A 17930-nucleotide genomic window follows, 5' to 3' on the forward strand; every position below is an offset into this window, starting at 1 on the left:
CGCTGTGACCCACTTCCTAGCTGCAGGCTGGACCAACGGGAGGCACACCGGCGGCTGCACAGGGAGGCCACGCCCACGAGGGCCGCTCACAGACTTAGAAAGCCGACGGGGTGCTGTGGCCAGGAAGCGTGTGGGCGGCAGGTTAGTACCTAAAGTGCAGAGACCACCCCCAACCTTTTGACTGGGAGAGAGCACCCCGGAAAAGCATGGCTTGGCCAGTTCCAGCCCCGTTTCCACGCTCAGCACCCGCCCTGCCTTTGCGCGAACAGCTCCGGCCCGCACGGGCCGCCGAAGGGCCCTGTGTGACACTTGGAGTTTGCTGGGGTCTCCGTGGGCGGGAGGACTTTCCAGCGCAATGGCGACCCCATAAGCCCGGCAGCTTCTGCGCCCGGGGAAGATATCAAAGAGCTGCAAAGCCCTACTGGGCCCAGGTTGCCACCCCAGAGGCCCCCTTCCCTGGGGCCTGGGGGAGGCCAGGGCGGGCACCACAATATCCCAGCCTCCCGGCCCTTCGCACTGGGAACCGTTTCCGGGGCGGCTGCTTTTTGCATTTGACCCGGCGCGCGCGGTGACGCCTTCGCGTCCAGACGGAAGTGAGGGCGGAGGATCCCCAGCCGGGTCCCGAGCCTGAGCCTGAGCCCGATCCCGAACCGGGAGCCGGTCGCGGGGGCTCCGGGCTGTGGGACCGCTGGGCCCCCAGCGATGGCGACCCTGTGGGGAGGCCTTCCTCGACTTGACTCTTTGCTCAGCCTGTAGTGCCTGGCGCTGTCCGTGCTGCTGCTGGCGCAGCTGTCAGACGCCGCCAAGGTGAGTCCCGCCCAGCCTCGCTCCTGACGGAAGCTCCTCCCCTGCCACCGGCCTTGCGGAAACTGGGTCTGCCAACCTGCTGCTCGGCCCATTCCTGACAGCCATACCCCTAGCCTCACAGCTCCGGCAAACCCCCGTTGCCACCAGCCGCGCCCCTCCCGACTGCCCGGCGGCACTCCCGCCCTCAACCCCGACAGCCAGGTAGTCAGCGCCCCACGGCCGTCCCCAGCCCCGACAGTGCCCACAGCCCGGACAGCAGCCCCCACCGCCCTGACATTTCCCTTCCCAGCCCCGTCTGCACGCACCTTACACTTGACAACCTTTTCACCTCCGAGAGCCTTTAACTTTCCACCCTAAGCCCTTGACAGTCCACCTGCGGCCTCCGGGCCAGCCTCACAGGCCCCGCATGCCCCAACCCAGAATGATAGGAAGCCCGCATCTGACCGAAGGCTTCCCTGTCAAGGGCCGGCTCAGTTCAGCTCACCCTGAACACTTCCCTTACTGTGGTGGGAACTTGCCCCTCCTGGCCTACTTCCCTCCCCATAGGACCTACGGAGCATCTCTCACCTGCTTCATATTCTCACCTAACTCCCTCCACGAGTCCCTTGGTCCCTTTCTTGCTTTCTCTCTTCCTGATAATTTAGTGGGTAATGGAAGAACCAAACTGCAACAGAGGTGAGGTTGTGGCCTCCCTGGTTCGATTTCTTGACCTTCTAGTTCCCTCATGCCGTTCTCTGGTGCCCCAGCTCTCCAGGCCTGCCCTAGCTCCATGCATACCTGTGCTTCCTCTTTGATGAGCTAGCTCATCATTGGGGGGAAACAGAAGGGATTCACATTAGTATGATGGGAAAACAGAATGACATTGCATTTTTAAAAATAGGAGCTTTAATTTATAATATCTTTAAATGTAGGAGTGGGGAAAGGTTACAGCCAGGCAAATGTTTTAGATTCAGAGATTCTTTTTGAAACCATCTCTACCTCCTACCAGAAGCAGGGACAGCAGCACGTCTCCTGACTTTCAAAACATTGCTGGCACCCTCTGCATATCTTGCCTCATAACTTTATGTATTGTGATCATGTATTTATTTTTCAGTCTCCTTTACTAGGGTGTGTCCTGATTATGGGCAGAAACCATGTCTTATGCTTATCTGAATCCACCTCATTGAGCACAAGATCTAACACAGAGCAAATGCTCACTAAGTGGTTGCTGAATACGTTTGTGAATTGTCAATAACTTTGCCAGACATATCACTGTATGTAGGAGGAGTGGGCAAGGTCCTCTGGGGACTGACGAGCCACTTTCTTCTCAAATAGATTCCCCTTTGCTGAGGAAGTATCTCTTTTCTGTATCCAGATACTTAGTCACCTGTTCCTCCACCTCTTGAAACTTGTTTTGTTGGTAGTTGTTCTCCCTGTCAACCAGGAATTAGAAGCAAAGTTTCCTGGGAAGAGTATACTAAACTGATCTCAGAGTCAGGCTGCTTCCTGTGTGTACTTCCTTTCTAGTTGTACCTAGGTGCCTCTAACATTTCATCCCTTCTATGGGACTCTGGCCCAACCCCTTTTATCCATGTCAGTGCCCTCTACCAAAGGGTGAAAGGATGATAGGCAGAAGAATTGTGACCTTTTTTGTGAATAATTTTTAGTTTCTTTCCCATCCTTTAGTAATGAACATTCTTATTTATAGGCACAACTATCTGTGTCTTTCTAGTGGCAGGTAGATGGTAATAACATTAGCATAATTTGATTGTCATGTGACCCATAAATATGGTTAATAAGTCTTAGATCATGTTTTAGGTATTATTTCAAATAACCACATGTAGTATATAATGATTCATTAGCATTACCATAAAGGACTGTGGCTTTAAGAAACTTGTATCTGTCAAAGTTAAAGTTTTAAATGAATGATTTTAGAATACATGGTAGAGGATGCTTGCAAAATGTATATGGTACAGTTTTAAAAAATATTGATGATGAACTGTCAACACACTATACTGTTTCCATTTTGGTTACAGAATTTCGAGGATGTCAGATGTAAATGTATCTGCCCTCCCTATAAAGAAAATTCTGGGCATATTTATAATAAGAACATATCTCAGAAAGATTGGTAAGTATCTGGATTACTGAATTACATGTCACATTTCTTTCTGTGATTGTCAGTGTTATCCCAGAATGCTCATCAAATGCATAGTATTCTTTTTAAGTGTTTCATTTGAAGCAAAAATATGAAATTCTATTTCCATTTGAAAAAGTAAGAGTAAGGCACTAAGTGCATGATGCAGGCCTAAAGGTATACAAGCCAAAACACTAAGACCCAGGTAGGCAGAGTTTCATGGGGGCATATGAATGGGTTTGTGGCACCTAAACTACCCATAGTTCTCTTCCTGTACTCCCTTAAGTTTTGGTGAGGGACCTTTCTCCCTCTTGCTTTTCAGTGGAAGGTTAGCAAGCCTCCTTTATCTGGGTTATAATTTTTACAACTTGTAGGTTTTGATGATGTATTGCCAAGTATGAGAAGCTATGTTTAAAAGTATCAAAAGGCTCAAGAAGAAGTGGAAATGAGCTATGTAGTCCGAGTTTCCCATTTGGTGTAAATGAAGAAGTTACAGGTGTGCCAAGATACTGACCTGTTCAGCCCTTGGGCAGTCAGGCAGGCCTGTGATAACTGGGGGATCTTGACTGACTAGCCACCAGCAGCCTTCTCTGCTTATCCCAGCAGACCTGATAAATAGCTTTTTCTATGTGTGCCGCGAAACAGTTGGGATGCAGTTGTGTTACAGCAGGATGAATGTGTTCCTTCCCATGGAATTGTGATGTTTTATGGTTTGTAACCACGGTAGAAGATGGATGGGATAGGAATTTAAGAAAAATAGTTCCAAATGGTAGGAGCTTTCACATGTACCTGATTTCATAGCTAAATAGCCATCAAAGAGTTAGAAAGCAAGATTAAATTCATTCAGTTAACAGTATTCCAACCTGACTTTAAAAAAGAAAAGGCAGCCTTTGAGTATGGTTCGTTCCTCTGATGCCACTGTCTGTTCTTCCCTGATATGCATTTAGGTTCAGTCTCATATTTGTTAAGTGTGTTCTTGAGAACTTCTTGTGAACCTCTATGTTCCACTGTAAGTGGTGTCATATTAACCAAGCGATTTGGCCATATACTTACAGGTTTTATATCAGGAAGTTACTTTATATGATACAAGAATGTTCAGGCCAGGCACGGTGGCTCACGCCTGTAATCCCAGCACTTTGGGAGGCTGAGGCAGGCAGATCACCTGAGGTCAGGAGTTCAAGACCAGCCTGGCCAACAGGGTGAAACCCTGTCTCTACAAAAAATACAAAAAAAATTAGCCGGGCGTGGTGGCGGGCACCTGTAATCCCAGCCACTCGGGAGGCCGAGGCAGGAGAATTGCTTGAACCCAGGAGGCGGAGGTTGCAGTGAGCTGAGATAGCGCCACTGCACTCCAGCCTTGGTGACAGAGCGAGACTCCGGCTCCAAAAAAAAGAATGTTCAAATAAATCTTTATGTTGCTTCTATAATTTTCTGAATTTATTCAGTGCTTACAGTTTATTATCAGTTAAGAAATGCGATGCCTGTCTTTTGCTTAGCAAATGAACTCACTATTCAAGTGTCTGGCACTAATTTTTTCACTAACTTCTTGTTATTTCAGACTCAGACAGGACCATATGTCATTCATCCCTGGTTATTAGTAAAAATATCTTTGGAAACAGTTGAGGCAGGACATGGTGGCTCACACCTGTAATCCCAGCACTTCGGGAGGCCAAGGCAGGTGGATCACTTGAGGCCAGGAGTTCGAGAACAGCCTGGCCAACATGGCGAAACCCCGACTCTACTAAAAATATAAAAATTAGCTGGGCATGGTGGCACACACCTGTAATTCCAGCTACTCGGAAGGCTGAGGCAGAGAATCGCTGGAGCCACAGAGGCAGAGGTTGCAGTTAGCTGAGATTGTGCCACTGTCCTCTAACCTGGGTGACAGAGCATGACTGTGTATCAAAAAAAAAAGAAAGAAAGAAACAAAGAAAATAAACAATTGAGAATAAGGCTTTCTTGGGGTTTCTCTTCCCTCTCTCCCTTGTTTCTTTCCTGCAGCTTAGCATTTTTCTGGGGATAGGTTCCCAACTGGCACTGAAAATTTTTAACTGACTTTACAAGGACAGGCAAGTTATGATTCACCAGATTTATGGCTTTATGAGGCCTCCGGTATCTGTGAGGGCCTCGATATAGTTTACCTTTTGTTTTCTAGGCCTTTCATTTTGTCCGATTTTTATCTTTAAGTCTTCGTTGACTTATGCTGGCTGACGTAAAACTTAAGAGTAGTTGGAGTGCTCTGGTGTGTGTTTGGGGTGATTTAAAGCTAATGATGTGTTCTTTTTGGCACTAGGGGGAGGTGTTGCCTAGTTTCTTAAGTGATTAAGCTCTGACTAGGTCTAGCTGTGTTTGTAACGACTGGTCAGCCAAAATCAACCTTCCTGCTTCCTCTCCAGCTGGGCACAACTTTTGCACAGCACTCAATATCTTTTTGTTATTAAAATGTATGTGTCCTTCAGAAGAAATACTCAATACTTAGCACTTAAAATTCTCAAGTCATTCTTAGGTATTGTTGCCAACTCTTCTGAAGTTGAAGTAGGAAACTAAATAGGAGATAAGTTTCATTTTCCCGAGGTTCAGAGATAAAGAACTGACATAGGAAGCAGGAGTCCTGGATTCTGATCCTTTCTCTTTTTTTTTATTGCTAGAGTGCAGTGGCACGATCATAGCTTATTGCAGCCTTGATCTCTTAGGCTCCAGTTACCCTCCAGCCTCAGCTTCCTGTGTAGCTGGGACTACAGGTGTATACCATCAACCTGGCTAATTTTTATTTTTGTCGAGACTGGGTCTCACTGTGTTGCCCAGGCTGGTCTCAAGTTGGCCTCAAGTGATCCTCACATCATGGCCTCCTAAAACTCTGGGATTATAGGGATGAGCCACCATGCGTGGCCTGATCCTTTTTCAAATACGATTTTACTCTGTGACCTTCTCTAAGTGTGATGCTAGATGAGCTCTCTGATCCTCAGATAGATAACCCCTCTTATGGGATATAGTTCCCTCTGCCCATGTTGTGCCTGCATCCAATTGGGTACATGCCTGGTCTTCTGTATATTTGGAATAGATATCACACACTGTCATGGTGAAAGTTGTGGGGCCTTACCCGTATTTGAAATACCATCAGTGAAAATTTAATTTTTCATTACTACCTAATTACCTGTTAAGAATAACTTGGGCTGGGCACGGTAGCTTATGCCTGTAATGCCAGCACTTTGGGAGGCTGAGGCAGGCGGATCACCTGAGGTTGGGAGTTTGAGACCAGCCTGACTAACATGGAGAAACCCCATCTCTACTAAAAATACAAAATTAGTCGGGTGTGGTACACATGCCTGTAATCCCAGCTACTTGGGAGGCTGAGCCAGGAGAATCACTTGAACCTGGGAGGCGGAGGTTGCAATGAGCCTAGATTGTACCATTGCACTCCAGCCTGGGCAACAAGAGTGAAACTCTGTCTCAAAAAAACAAAAAACAAAAACAAAAAAAAACAACCTAACAACTTCTATCATATACCATTTTTGGTTATTTTTCTAATGCCACAGTTCAGAGGGAACACAACATGAAAAGATGAATTTCTAGAAATTAATTTCTTTTTTGTGTTTTTTTGAGATAGAGTCTCTGTCGCCCATACTAGAGTACAATGGCACGATCTCCACTCACTGCAACCTCTGCCTCCCGGGTTCAAGCGATCCTCCTGCCTCAGCCTCCTGAGTAGCTGGGATTATTGGCATGCACCACCACACCTGGCTAATTTTTTTTATTTTTAGTAGAGATGGGGTTTCACCCTGTTGGTCAGGCAGGTCTTGAACTCCTGACCTCATGATCCACCCGCCTCGGCCTCCCAAAGTACGGCTGAGATTATAGGCATGAGCCACCACACCCGACTTTTTTTTTTTTTTGAGATGGAGTTTCACTCTTATTGCCCATGCTGGAGTGCAATGGCACGATCTTGGCTGACCGTAACCTCCACCTCCCAGGTTCAAGCGATTCTCAAGTCTCAGCCTCCTGAGTAGCTGGGATTACAGGCATGCACCACCATGCCTGGCTAATTTTTTTGTATTTTTAGTAGAGACAGGGATTCTCCATGTTGGTCAGGCTGGTCTCGAACTCCTGACCTCAGGTGATCTTCCCGCCTTAGCCTCCCAAAGTGCTGGGATTACAGGCATGAGCCACTGCACCTGGCTGAAGTTAATTTTTAATTGACAGAATAACTGTACATATTTATGGGATACATAGTGATGTTTCAATTCATATAAGATATAGTGATTTGATCAGAATATTTAGCATCTCAGACATTTATCATTTCTTTGTGTTGAAAATATTCAACATCCTCCTTCTAGCTATTTGAAACTATAATATATATTATTGTTAACTATAGTCATCCTACAGTGATACAGAACACTAGAACTTATTCCTCCCACCAAGCTGTAACTTTGTTTCCAAAAAGTACATTTTGGTAGGGAAAGAGAAGGAATCACCCTAGAGTACTGGGCGTCCCCAAGAGAATGGGTAAGGTAAGAGGATGGTGTAGTAGAGTGCTTGAGGCAGCCAGGCATGCCTAACGAAGAGATGCCAAAAGGAAAGAAAATTGTCCAACAGCTGGCAGGAGGACAGGAAAGCTCTCCCTATTTTGCTGAAGGTGATCAGAGTCATAGACTTTTAATAGTTGAGGAGAATAATAATTTAGTTGTTGCTTAGAATTGACAGATTTCTAGGAAAAATCTGATAGCACTGTGTTTACATAAACCATAAATAATTAGCCTTGAAAATGGTGTCGGGGAAATAAGTAACATTCAACAAAAACATTCATCCTTTTGTCAGTTTTTATTTAGTTCTTTGGAATAACCAGTTTTTGTTTTCAAATATTTTTGTTATTCTAACTCTATTTCTCCTTGCTTTTTCAGATTTGCTCATTAAGAAAAGTGATTGTTTCCTCCTGTGTGTGGCTTTGAGGGTTCAATTTTGAGAGTTTCAGAATTTACCACTCTGTTAAATGTGATTAGTCATTCATATACCACACTGGCAGTTAAGAATGATGTTGACTGGGAACGGTGGCTCACACCTGTAATCCCAGCACTTTAGGAGGCCAAGATAGGAGGATCACTTGAGGCCAGGTATTCAAGACAAGTTAGGGCAACAAACCAAGACCTGATCTCTACAACAAATTTAAAAATTAGCCAGGCATGGTGGCATGCTCCTGTAATTATAGCTGCTCTGGAGGTTGAGGCAGGATGATCACTTGAGCCCAGGAGTCTGGGGCTGCAGTGAGCTATGATGGCGCCATTCCACTACAGCCCAAATGACAGAGCAAGACCTTGTCTCTTAAAAAACAACAAAAAAGAATGATGTTAATTCACAAAAGAGATAATCTTATTATTTGAACAGTGCCCCATATCACTTTAAACCATTTAAAGTAGTTTTGCTTAGTAACTAAACAAGTCTAAAGATGACTTGATTTGTTAAGTAGTTTTTCATCCCATTTGGGATTTTTTGGGTGCATTTTTGTAACTGTTAACAGTAGCAACTTTGAAAATAGACACTACTATATATGTGTCTTTGTGGCTTCTTAAATGATTAGAACTTACCAAAATGCTAATATTGAGAGCAGAAATTATTTTACTTTATCTTATTATTTGTTTTTTATGCTCTTTCATTGGGTAAGTTTAGTGATTATTCTGGATTTCAGGAAAGTTTTGGTCAGAGTGAACAGAAGAGCTAGCTGGGCTTAAGCGGCATTTTATCTTTGTTTTCTCAGTGATTGCCTTCATGTTGTGGAGCCTATGCCTGTGCGGGGGCCTGATGTAGAAGCATACTGTCTACGCTGTGAATGCAAATATGAAGAAAGAAGCTCTGTCACAATCAAGGTAAAATATATATCTCTATATATACCTGTCTGTCTGTCTATCTACCTCTTTTCTGTTTCTGCATGGTTTCTAGACAAGACAGGAAAATTTGGACCCCCACCCCAAAAGGAATAATGGGCCTGTTCTGCCTGCCTCACTGAGATGGTTTGTGGATTAGTTAGGATATGTTAGATATGTGAAATGGCACAAAAATGCCCTATGTGTCATTAGCATATTCCAGAAAGAGATCCCAGCTTCTGTGTAGGCCATGTGTGCCAGAGGCCGAGAGAGCAGCATTTATAAACCCTCCTCTCCTTGCATTTCCAGCCCTTTGAAAAAATTAAATATAGTAATTATTCTAGAACTATTACTTCTGGATTTTAAGATTTCCCCTCTTCATTTCCTGTAGGACAGGGGTCCCCAGCCCCCAGGCCACAGCCCAGTCTGCGGTCTGTTAGGAACTGGGCCACTCAGCAGGAGGTGAGCAGTGGGCAAGTGAGCGAAGCTTCATCTTCTTTACAGCCACTCCCCATCACTCACATTACCGCCTGAGCTCCACCTCCTGTCAGATCAGCAGCATTAGATTCTCATAGGAGCATGAACTCTATTGTGAACAGCACATGTGAGGGATCTAGACTGCGTGTTCTTTATAAGAATGAGAATCTAATGCCTGATGATCTGTCAGTGTCTCCCATCACCCCCAGATGGGACCGTCTAGTTGCAGGAAAACAAGCTCAGGGCTCCCACTGATTCTATATTATGGTGAACTGTATAATTATTTCATTATATATTATAATGTAATAATAATAGAAATAAAGTGCACAGTAAATGTAATGTGCTGGAATCACCCCCAGACTATCCCCCACCACCCCGGTCCATGGAAAAATTGTCTTCCATGAAACTGGTCCCTGGTGCCAAAAAGGTTGTGGATTGTTGCTGTAGTAAATGGGATGTAGATAACTCTCATCGCTGTATCTCTAATGATTTCAGTTACTTTATTATAGTGGCTAATGGTTTTTCTTCCACATTTTTTTTTTTTTTTTTGAGATGGAGTCTCGCTCTGTTGCCCAGGCTTGAGTGCAGTGGCATGATCTCAGCTCACTGCAACCTCCGCCTCCTGGGTCCAACCAATTCTCCTGCCTCAGCCTCCTGAGTAGCTGGGATTACAGGCATGCACCACCACGCCCGGCTAATTTTTGTATTTTTAGTAGCGACAGGATTTCACCTTGTTGGTCAGGCTGGTCTCGAACTCCTGACCTTGTCTTCCACCCACCTTGGCCTCCCAAAGTGCTGGGATTACAGGTGTGAGCCACCACGCCTGGCCCAAATTTTTTTTACATGGCACTTCCCATTCCTTTTCCCCCAAAAAGGCCCTGTGGGGAATCTGGGGTGGTTAGTTATAATAGTCACAGAGATTTCTGCAGTGATTGACCCTGTGGAAGAGCTCTTGCTCCAGCAGGTGCTGAACTTTAGAGAAATCCTCACTGTACTGTTGTTTAACAGATTTGTAAAAAAATGCAACTTATGTACCCTAACAGTCACTCACTATAAGTATACAATTCTATAAATATTAGTAGATATAAAACATTTTAAAATCAGGCCAGGCATGGTGGCTCACACCTATAATTGCAGCACTTTGGAAGCCCGAGGCAGGGGGATCACTTGAGGTCAGGAGTTCGAGACCAGTCTGGCCAACATGGTGAACCCCATCTCTACTAAAAATATAAAAATCAGCTGGGTGTGGTGGCGCACACCCATAGTCCCAGCTACTTGAGAGGCTAAGGCATGAGAATCACTTGATCCTGGGGGCAGAGGTTGCAGTGAGCTGAGATCGCACCACTGCACTCCAGTGAGACTCTGTCTCAAAAAAATAAATAAATAAAATCCAGTTTCAGAACATTCCCACTACCCCCAAAAGATCCCTCATGCCCATTTACAGTTAATCCCCACTTCCAGCCCCAGTCCATCACTACTTTACTTTCTGTCTCTACATACATGGATATTTCATGTGTATGGAATCATACCATGTATGGTCTTCTGTGACTGGCTTCTTTCATTTAGCACAATGTTTTTGATGTTTATGCAAGTTGTAGCATGTATCAGTACTTCGTTTCTTTTTATTGCTGAATAGTATTTCACTATATGAATTCGCATTTATCAGTTGATGGACATTTGGATTATGTCTGGGTTTTTACTATTATAATACTGTCATGAATATCTGCACATGTCTTTGTATGAGTATAAATGTTTTTCATTCTCTTGGGTTAATTCCTTAGAATGGTAAAATTATGTTTAACTTTTTAAGAGACTCCCAGATTGTTTCCCAAAGTGGTTGTACCGTTTTACATTCCCACCACAGTGTATGAGGGCTGTTTCTCCATATCCTTGCCAACACTTGGTATTGTCTATTTTATTGTAGTCCTTCTAGTGGGTGTGTCACACTGTGCTTTTTCTCAGTACATGAATTAAGGTCACAAGGAAACATCACCGGCCTGGAAAATCCTTTTGTATATCTAAATTGAGCTAAAGAGTAGCTGAATCTAGGACATGATGTTCAGCTGGGAGAAAAGACAAACTGCTGTGCTCGCAGTGGAGACAAGTGATTAGCAGTAGGTGAAGTTGGAGTCTTGAAGACTTGCAAAAAGATCCCAAAGATCTTTTCTCTTTTTTCTTAAATAATACTTTGGTGAAGAGTTGAGTTTATTTCTTATATTGCTATCTGGTTTGTATAGAAATCCTATAGGCTTAGCAGATATGTCGGTCAGTTTTACTATTATCATACAAAGTTCTGATTTATGGGCTTGAACAAAGATGTAACTTAATTTTCAATTTCCTTTAGGTTACCATTATAATTTATCTCTCCATTTTGGGCCTTCTACTTCTGTACATGGTATATCTTACTCTGGTTGAGCCCATACTGAAGAGGCGCCTCTTTGGACACTCACAGTTGATACAGAGTGATGATGATATTGGGGTAAGTTCCCAGCCTGCCCTAGTGCTCATGGCTAGTCCCTGTCATCGTTTGATGTGAAGTGCAAGTGAAAAATAGTCACATATAGATGTTCATGTGCTGAAGCAGATCCTCAACTAGAGAAGCTAAAAACAGCTCCGATTTCAGTATATATCTCGTTATGAAGAAATTACTTGACGAAGCCATAAATGTGATTTAAACTGATGATCTTTGGTGAGCGTGCTATACAGGGCTTTGCTTCCAGTACCAAAGGCACAATTTTATTGCCATTCCCTGTTTACATTGAGAAAAGTATCAGAGATGGTTTTCTCTCCAAGCCCTCCTGCCTAAAACTCCTTTCCTGTCAATATCACCAAATATTTCAGAAGGCAGAGGAGTTTTCGTCAAGGGAAGTGTGAAGATCATGATGTTCTTTCCTTAATGAAGTACAACTTGATAACCTGCTGATGTTTTATATTTCCTTTTTTTCTACTGCTTAAAAAAAAAATCTGTGGGCCAGGCGTGGGGGCATACACCTGTGATCCCGGCACTTTGGGAGGCCAAGGTGGGAGGATCACTTGAGCCCAGGAGTTCAAGACCACTCTGGGCAACATGGTGAGACCCCGTCTCTACAAAAAATAAAAACATTAGCCGGGTGTGGTGGTGCATGCCTGTGGTCCCAGCCATTCAGGAGGCTGAAACAGAAGTGTCACTTGGCCCCAGGAGTTTGAGGCTGCAGAACTGTGATCACACCTGAGCAACACAGCAAGAAACCTGTCTTAAAAAAAAAAAAGAAAAAAAAAATTTGAGCTCTTTAGAGAAAAATAAAACCATGACTGCCATCACTCCAGATTCTCTTCCTGTCTTTAAAATCACACACACACACACACACGTGTGTGTACATTATATATGTTTATAATATAGTGTATATGTGTGTGTGTGTGTATAAATATATATAGTTGGCATAATCTGTATAAACTGCTTTATGGTCTCCTTTTTGTTTTAATATTCGTTTATTCAAAAATGTCCAGAAATTGATATAGTCCACAAACTTGTTCAGTATAGCCTAGAGAATTTTTTTTTTTTTTTTTTTTTTGAGATGGAGTCTCACTCTATCGCCCATGCTGGAGTGCAGTGGTGTGACTTTGGCTCACTACAACCTCTGCCTCCCAAGTTCAAGCGATTCTCCTGCCTCAGCCTCCCAAGTAGCTGGGACTACAGGCATGCACCACCACGCCTGGCTAATTTTTTTTGTATTTTTAGTAGAGATGGGGTTTCACCATTTTGGCCAGGCTGCTCTTGAACTCCTGACCTCAAGTGATCAGCCCACCTCGGCCTCCCAAAGTACTGGGATTACAGGCATGAGCTGCCGCACGTGGCCGGATATTTTTGTTTTATCATTATCCTGTATGAGATTGTTTCTGAATTTTCCATTCTTTCATTATTATATATAATTTTTTTTAGAAATTACTTTTTCTTGTGGATTATTATATTGGACTATGTTCCTTAAAATGGGTAAAATTCAGAATAGTTTTAAGGTTCAAGTCAAAAGCCAAACCCAGAGTGAGCCCTTGCCAACCAGTCAAAAGTCCTTTTACCCTGGAACGGCTTGTGGATCTATAGGCATAGACGTTGAAAACTACATCCTTCCTTTACAGCATTAAATATCTGCTCCTGATTTCAGAAACAGATAATAACACAAAACATAAGAGAAATGGATGTAGAGATGAAAACATGTACGGCAGGCATTTAATTGGTGGGGTCACATGCTCAGTAATTGTTTTGTCCACCAGTGATTGATTCTGCTTGTGTATTGACTATTTGAGAACATTGTCTCTGAGAGGCCTGGCTGATTCTTGGATGTCTTTTAAACTGATTCTAGGCAGAGAGAGGTTTTCTGACCAGAGCTGTGAATTAATGGTAACAACTCTACAAAAATAAGTGAATTTTAATGTTTAAAACTGTTGCTTATCCAAGGTGTGAGTTCTGCACTATTTATATACTTTAAAAATATTTTTGTTAAATTATCAGTTTTCATTTCTTCAGTTTTTGTTCAGTGTAGAGCATTATAAAGCAAATAAAAGTGAGTACAAATAGTTAAGCTCACAGCAAGTAGTCACAATATTTACTGTATCACATATCCATGACACATCATTGTTATTACCAAAGCATTACACTAAAACATGTTTTGTATGTATTGTAATTTTATCAGGTGTGAAAAAGAACAAACATAAAAAGGGTAGATCTCTATTTGCATTCCCCCCGCATCCATGACCATGAGCAGCTAGTTCAGTCTCGTTCTGATAGGTAGAAAGCAGACCCAAAGGATTAGCTAGTTTGTTTAGTCTTTTGAACTTGTTCCTTAAGAAGATTTTTCTCCCCTACCTTGAAGAATAGGTAACAGCACTAGGAAACTGAGAGGTCCTCTGCTGATCAAGTACATCCTTCTTCCCAGTAGTGCTTATGTCAAAACAAACATTATCAGTGGTGATAATATTTTCCTCCTCTGGTCCTTGACTCAGGGGATGATATTTTCTATACAAATTCACTGAATCACCATATTCTTAGAGTGTCATTTTAATCTACCTGAGCAAAATCTGTTTTGAGACAATATAACACCAAGTCAGGGTTAGGCAGGCTAAGTTTTAGTCTTTGTGCTAATTTGTTAAATGACCTTGGGTCAGTTTATTTCCCTAAGGGGAAATCAAACAATTCTATAACTTTAGACTGCCTTCTTTTTTTTTTTTTTTCTTACATTTTTAAAAACATTTTAAGCCTCATGGAATTGCCTTTATTATTTTCATTTGTAAGGTTAAAAGTTTAAAAATAGGTATAGGTCCCAGCTACTTGGGAGGCTGAGGCAGGAGGATCACTGAAGGCCAGGAGTTCAAGGCTGCAGTGAGCTGTGATCACACCTGTGAATAGCCACTGCATTCCAGCCTGGGCAACAAGGCTAGACCCCATTAAAAAAAAAAAAAAATTAAGTTCATGACCAGTCTGGGCAATATAGTGAGACCCCATCTCTTAAAAAAAAAAATCCACTCTTTAAGTAAATTGAGTTTTAGGGTTTGTGCAGGCCATTACCTAAATAAAGTGAAAAGTTTAAGGAATTTTGGCAAAGAAGAGAAGGAAAGATTCTTTATAAAACCTCTTTGATGTCTCTCAAATGTAGACATTGTATAAATGCCTTGCTATAAAAACAAGACCAGGTGTTCTAACTCCTATAATTATAGTTGTATATATAGTTATGTGGTTATGTATATAGCTTTCCATATACATGCTGACTCCTGCCCTGGATATATAATAGAGCTTTTTCAAACATGCACCAGCAAAATAATGTTTCTCTCCTAGAGGCAAAGTTTAGTATAAGAGGTACAACTCGTGACTTGGATCTTCTGTTAGAACATTTAGAAGCTTTGCTAACATGGGGTTCAAGAAAAAGAGATCAAGGAAAAGGCAAATAAAAGCAATAAATTGCTATTGAATGCTTTTTGTCATTTAGACAGCTGTATTTATATCTCATTCATAGATAGATTAGCATGATGGTTTCCTGTGTAATGACTACAAACATCCAGCTGTACTGGTTTACTTTGACCAGGATAGGTTGGTTTTCTACACAGATAACTGGGCAACCCTTCAATCGCCTCTTTCCTAAGGTGGCAACTTACATGGAAGCCACTGGGTGCTTAACAATGGAAGATTCAATCTTTGTTGAATAGAGAGGGTGATTGTAGCACTTGAGCTGTGTCTCTTTTCATTACAGATTGGGGAAGTGGGGAAATGCAGCTTTTGGAAGCTAGTCCATTTAGCGTGTGTGTTGAGGGTACAGGGAGAGATTAAAAACAACCCAAGATAAGAATCTGTTGCTCACCCTCCCAGAGTGAATGTGGCCCCAAGCTGGCAAGAAACCATTCTAATGGAGACACTAAATTCAAAGACAGATCTTTCCTCTGCCACAGATTAGCTATATAGTACCAAATAAAGCAAGGAAAGACCCTACTTTCCATATCTATAACATGGAGAGATGTTAACATGAAAATAGATTTTCTTTTCCCTAGGAAGCCTTCTCTTTAACATAGATGACCACTGTCTTTTGCTTGGTCTCCACTTCTTTAAGGGAAATATCTTTGGAAGTGGCGATCCATGGGAATGTTTCACAAATACTCCCTCATCGCTTATGTTTCTTGAACCACCTAGGTCTGTACTTGAGTTCATGCTCTATCTGGTAGTTGAGTGCTTAGCCAAATAGATGCTCTGTTGTTTGAAAAGTCCACCTACCCCTATCTCTGTGGTGGGCTGGTGACTATTTTCTGTCTGTGTTTTACACTGACTGTGCCATCTCTAATGTTCTCCATTCCTGGACTTTTAGGATCACCAGCCTTTTGCAAATGCACACGATGTGCTAGCCCGCTCCCGTAGTCGAGCCAACGTGCTGAACAAGGTAGAATATGCCCAGCAGCGCTGGAAGCTTCAAGTCCAAGAGCAGCGAAAGTCTGTCTTTGACCGACATGTTGTCCTCAGCTAATTGGGAATTGAATTCAAGGTGACTAGAAAGAAACAGGCAGACAACTGGAAATAATTGACTGGGTTTTGCTGGGTTTCGTTTTAATACCCTGTTGATTTCACCAACTGTTGCTGGAAGATTCAAAACTGGAAGCAAAAACATGCTTGATTTTCTTTTTCTTGTTAATGTAATAATAGAGACATTTTTAAAAGCACACAGCTCAAAGTCAGCCAATAAATCTTTTCCTATTTGTGACTTTTACTAATAAAAATAAATCTGCCTGTAAATTATCTTGAAGTCCTTTACCTGGAACAAGCACTCTCTTTTTCACCACATAGTTTTAACTTGATTTTCAAGATAATTTTCAGGGTTTTTGTTGTTGTTTTTGTTTGTTTGTTTATTTTGGTGGGAGAGGGGAGGGATGCCTGGGAAGTGGTTAAAACTTTTTTCAAGTCACTTTACTAAACGAACTTTTGTAAATAGACCTTACCTTCTATTTTTGAGTTTCATTTATATTTTGCAGTGTAGCCAGCCTCATCAAAGAGCTGACTTACCCATTTGACTTTTGCACTGACTGTATTACCTGGGTATCTGCACTTCATGGTAAACTGGATCTGAAATGCCTGGTGGCTTTTCACAAAAAGCAGATTTTCTTCATGTACTGTGATGTCTGATGCAATGCATCCTAGAACAAACTGGCCATTTGCTAGTTTACTGTAAAGACTAGACATAGTCTTGGTGTGTGTGGTCTTACTCATCATCTTCTAGTACCTTTAAGGACAAATCCTAAGGACTTGGACACTTGCAATAAATAAATTTTATTTTAAACCCGAGCCTCCCTGGATTTATAATATATACACATTTGTCAGCATTTCTGGTCGTGTTGAGAGGCAGTTGTTTGAACTCCAATGTGTGCAGCTTTGAACTAGGGCTGGGGTTGTGGGTGCCTCTTCTGAAAGGTATAACCATTATTGGCTTTTTTCTTCCTATATCCTCTTTGGAATGTAACAATAAAAATAATTTTTGAAACATCCATCAGTATATCTATGTCTCCTAGTTATTGCCTCCTCCCTCTTTTGCTGTATAATGAGATTGAAGATATAAAGACATTTTGGTTTTTTGTTGTTTTTCTTGAGACGGAGTCTCTCTCTGTCGCCCGGGCTAGAGTGCAGTGGCCGGATCTCAGCTCACTGCAAGCTCCGCCTCCCGGGTTTACGCCATTCTCCTGCCTCAGCCTCCCGAGTAGCTGGGACTACAGGCGCCCGCCACCTCGCCCGGCCAGCTTTTTTTTTTTTGTATTTTTTAGAGACCGGCTTTCACCGTGTTAGCCAGGATGATCTCGATCTCCTGACCTCGTGATCCGCCCGTCTCGGCCTCCCAAAGTGCTGGGATTACAGGCTTGAGCCACCGCGCCCGGCCATAAAGACATTTTGTACTCTGTTCTGAGACTACTGTTTTATACCGATCTAACTATAAAATATTGGTGTAAATTATCTGTGTGTGCATGTATAGACAGAATATATGAATTTGGGGGTGGATCTCTGAAAAGTATACTAATATTTTGATAAATTGGGAGATTTCAAATTCCTGAAGGTGTACTTGTTCTGAGAAATTACTGGCAAAAAAAATCAGAATTACATTAAATTCATAAAAGTGAGGTTTTAGGAGCCATTAATGGGGTTTTGGGGTTTAGTAAAATTTAGTTTTTAAGCACCTACA

At 42.5% G+C, this 17930-nt stretch overlaps 1 protein-coding gene across 1 annotated transcript; it reads left to right on the forward strand.

Moving 5' to 3' along the window:
* The first annotated feature begins 220 nt into the window (after window positions 1-220).
* TMEM9B (TMEM9 domain family, member B) lies at window positions 221-17244 on the forward strand. Its single transcript, XM_012000231.1, is given in 5 exon segments — window positions 221-807; window positions 2823-2914; window positions 8670-8778; window positions 11597-11731; window positions 16077-17244. Coding segments are annotated over 5 exon segments (597 nt in total). The 5' UTR covers window positions 221-702; the 3' UTR covers window positions 16233-17244.
* Window positions 17245-17930: the final 686 nt, after the last annotated feature.

Source organism: Mandrillus leucophaeus, unplaced genomic scaffold, assembly GCF_000951045.1.
Source record: "Mandrillus leucophaeus isolate KB7577 unplaced genomic scaffold, Mleu.le_1.0 Scaffold622, whole genome shotgun sequence".
Taxonomy (NCBI): Eukaryota; Metazoa; Chordata; class Mammalia; order Primates; family Cercopithecidae; genus Mandrillus; species Mandrillus leucophaeus.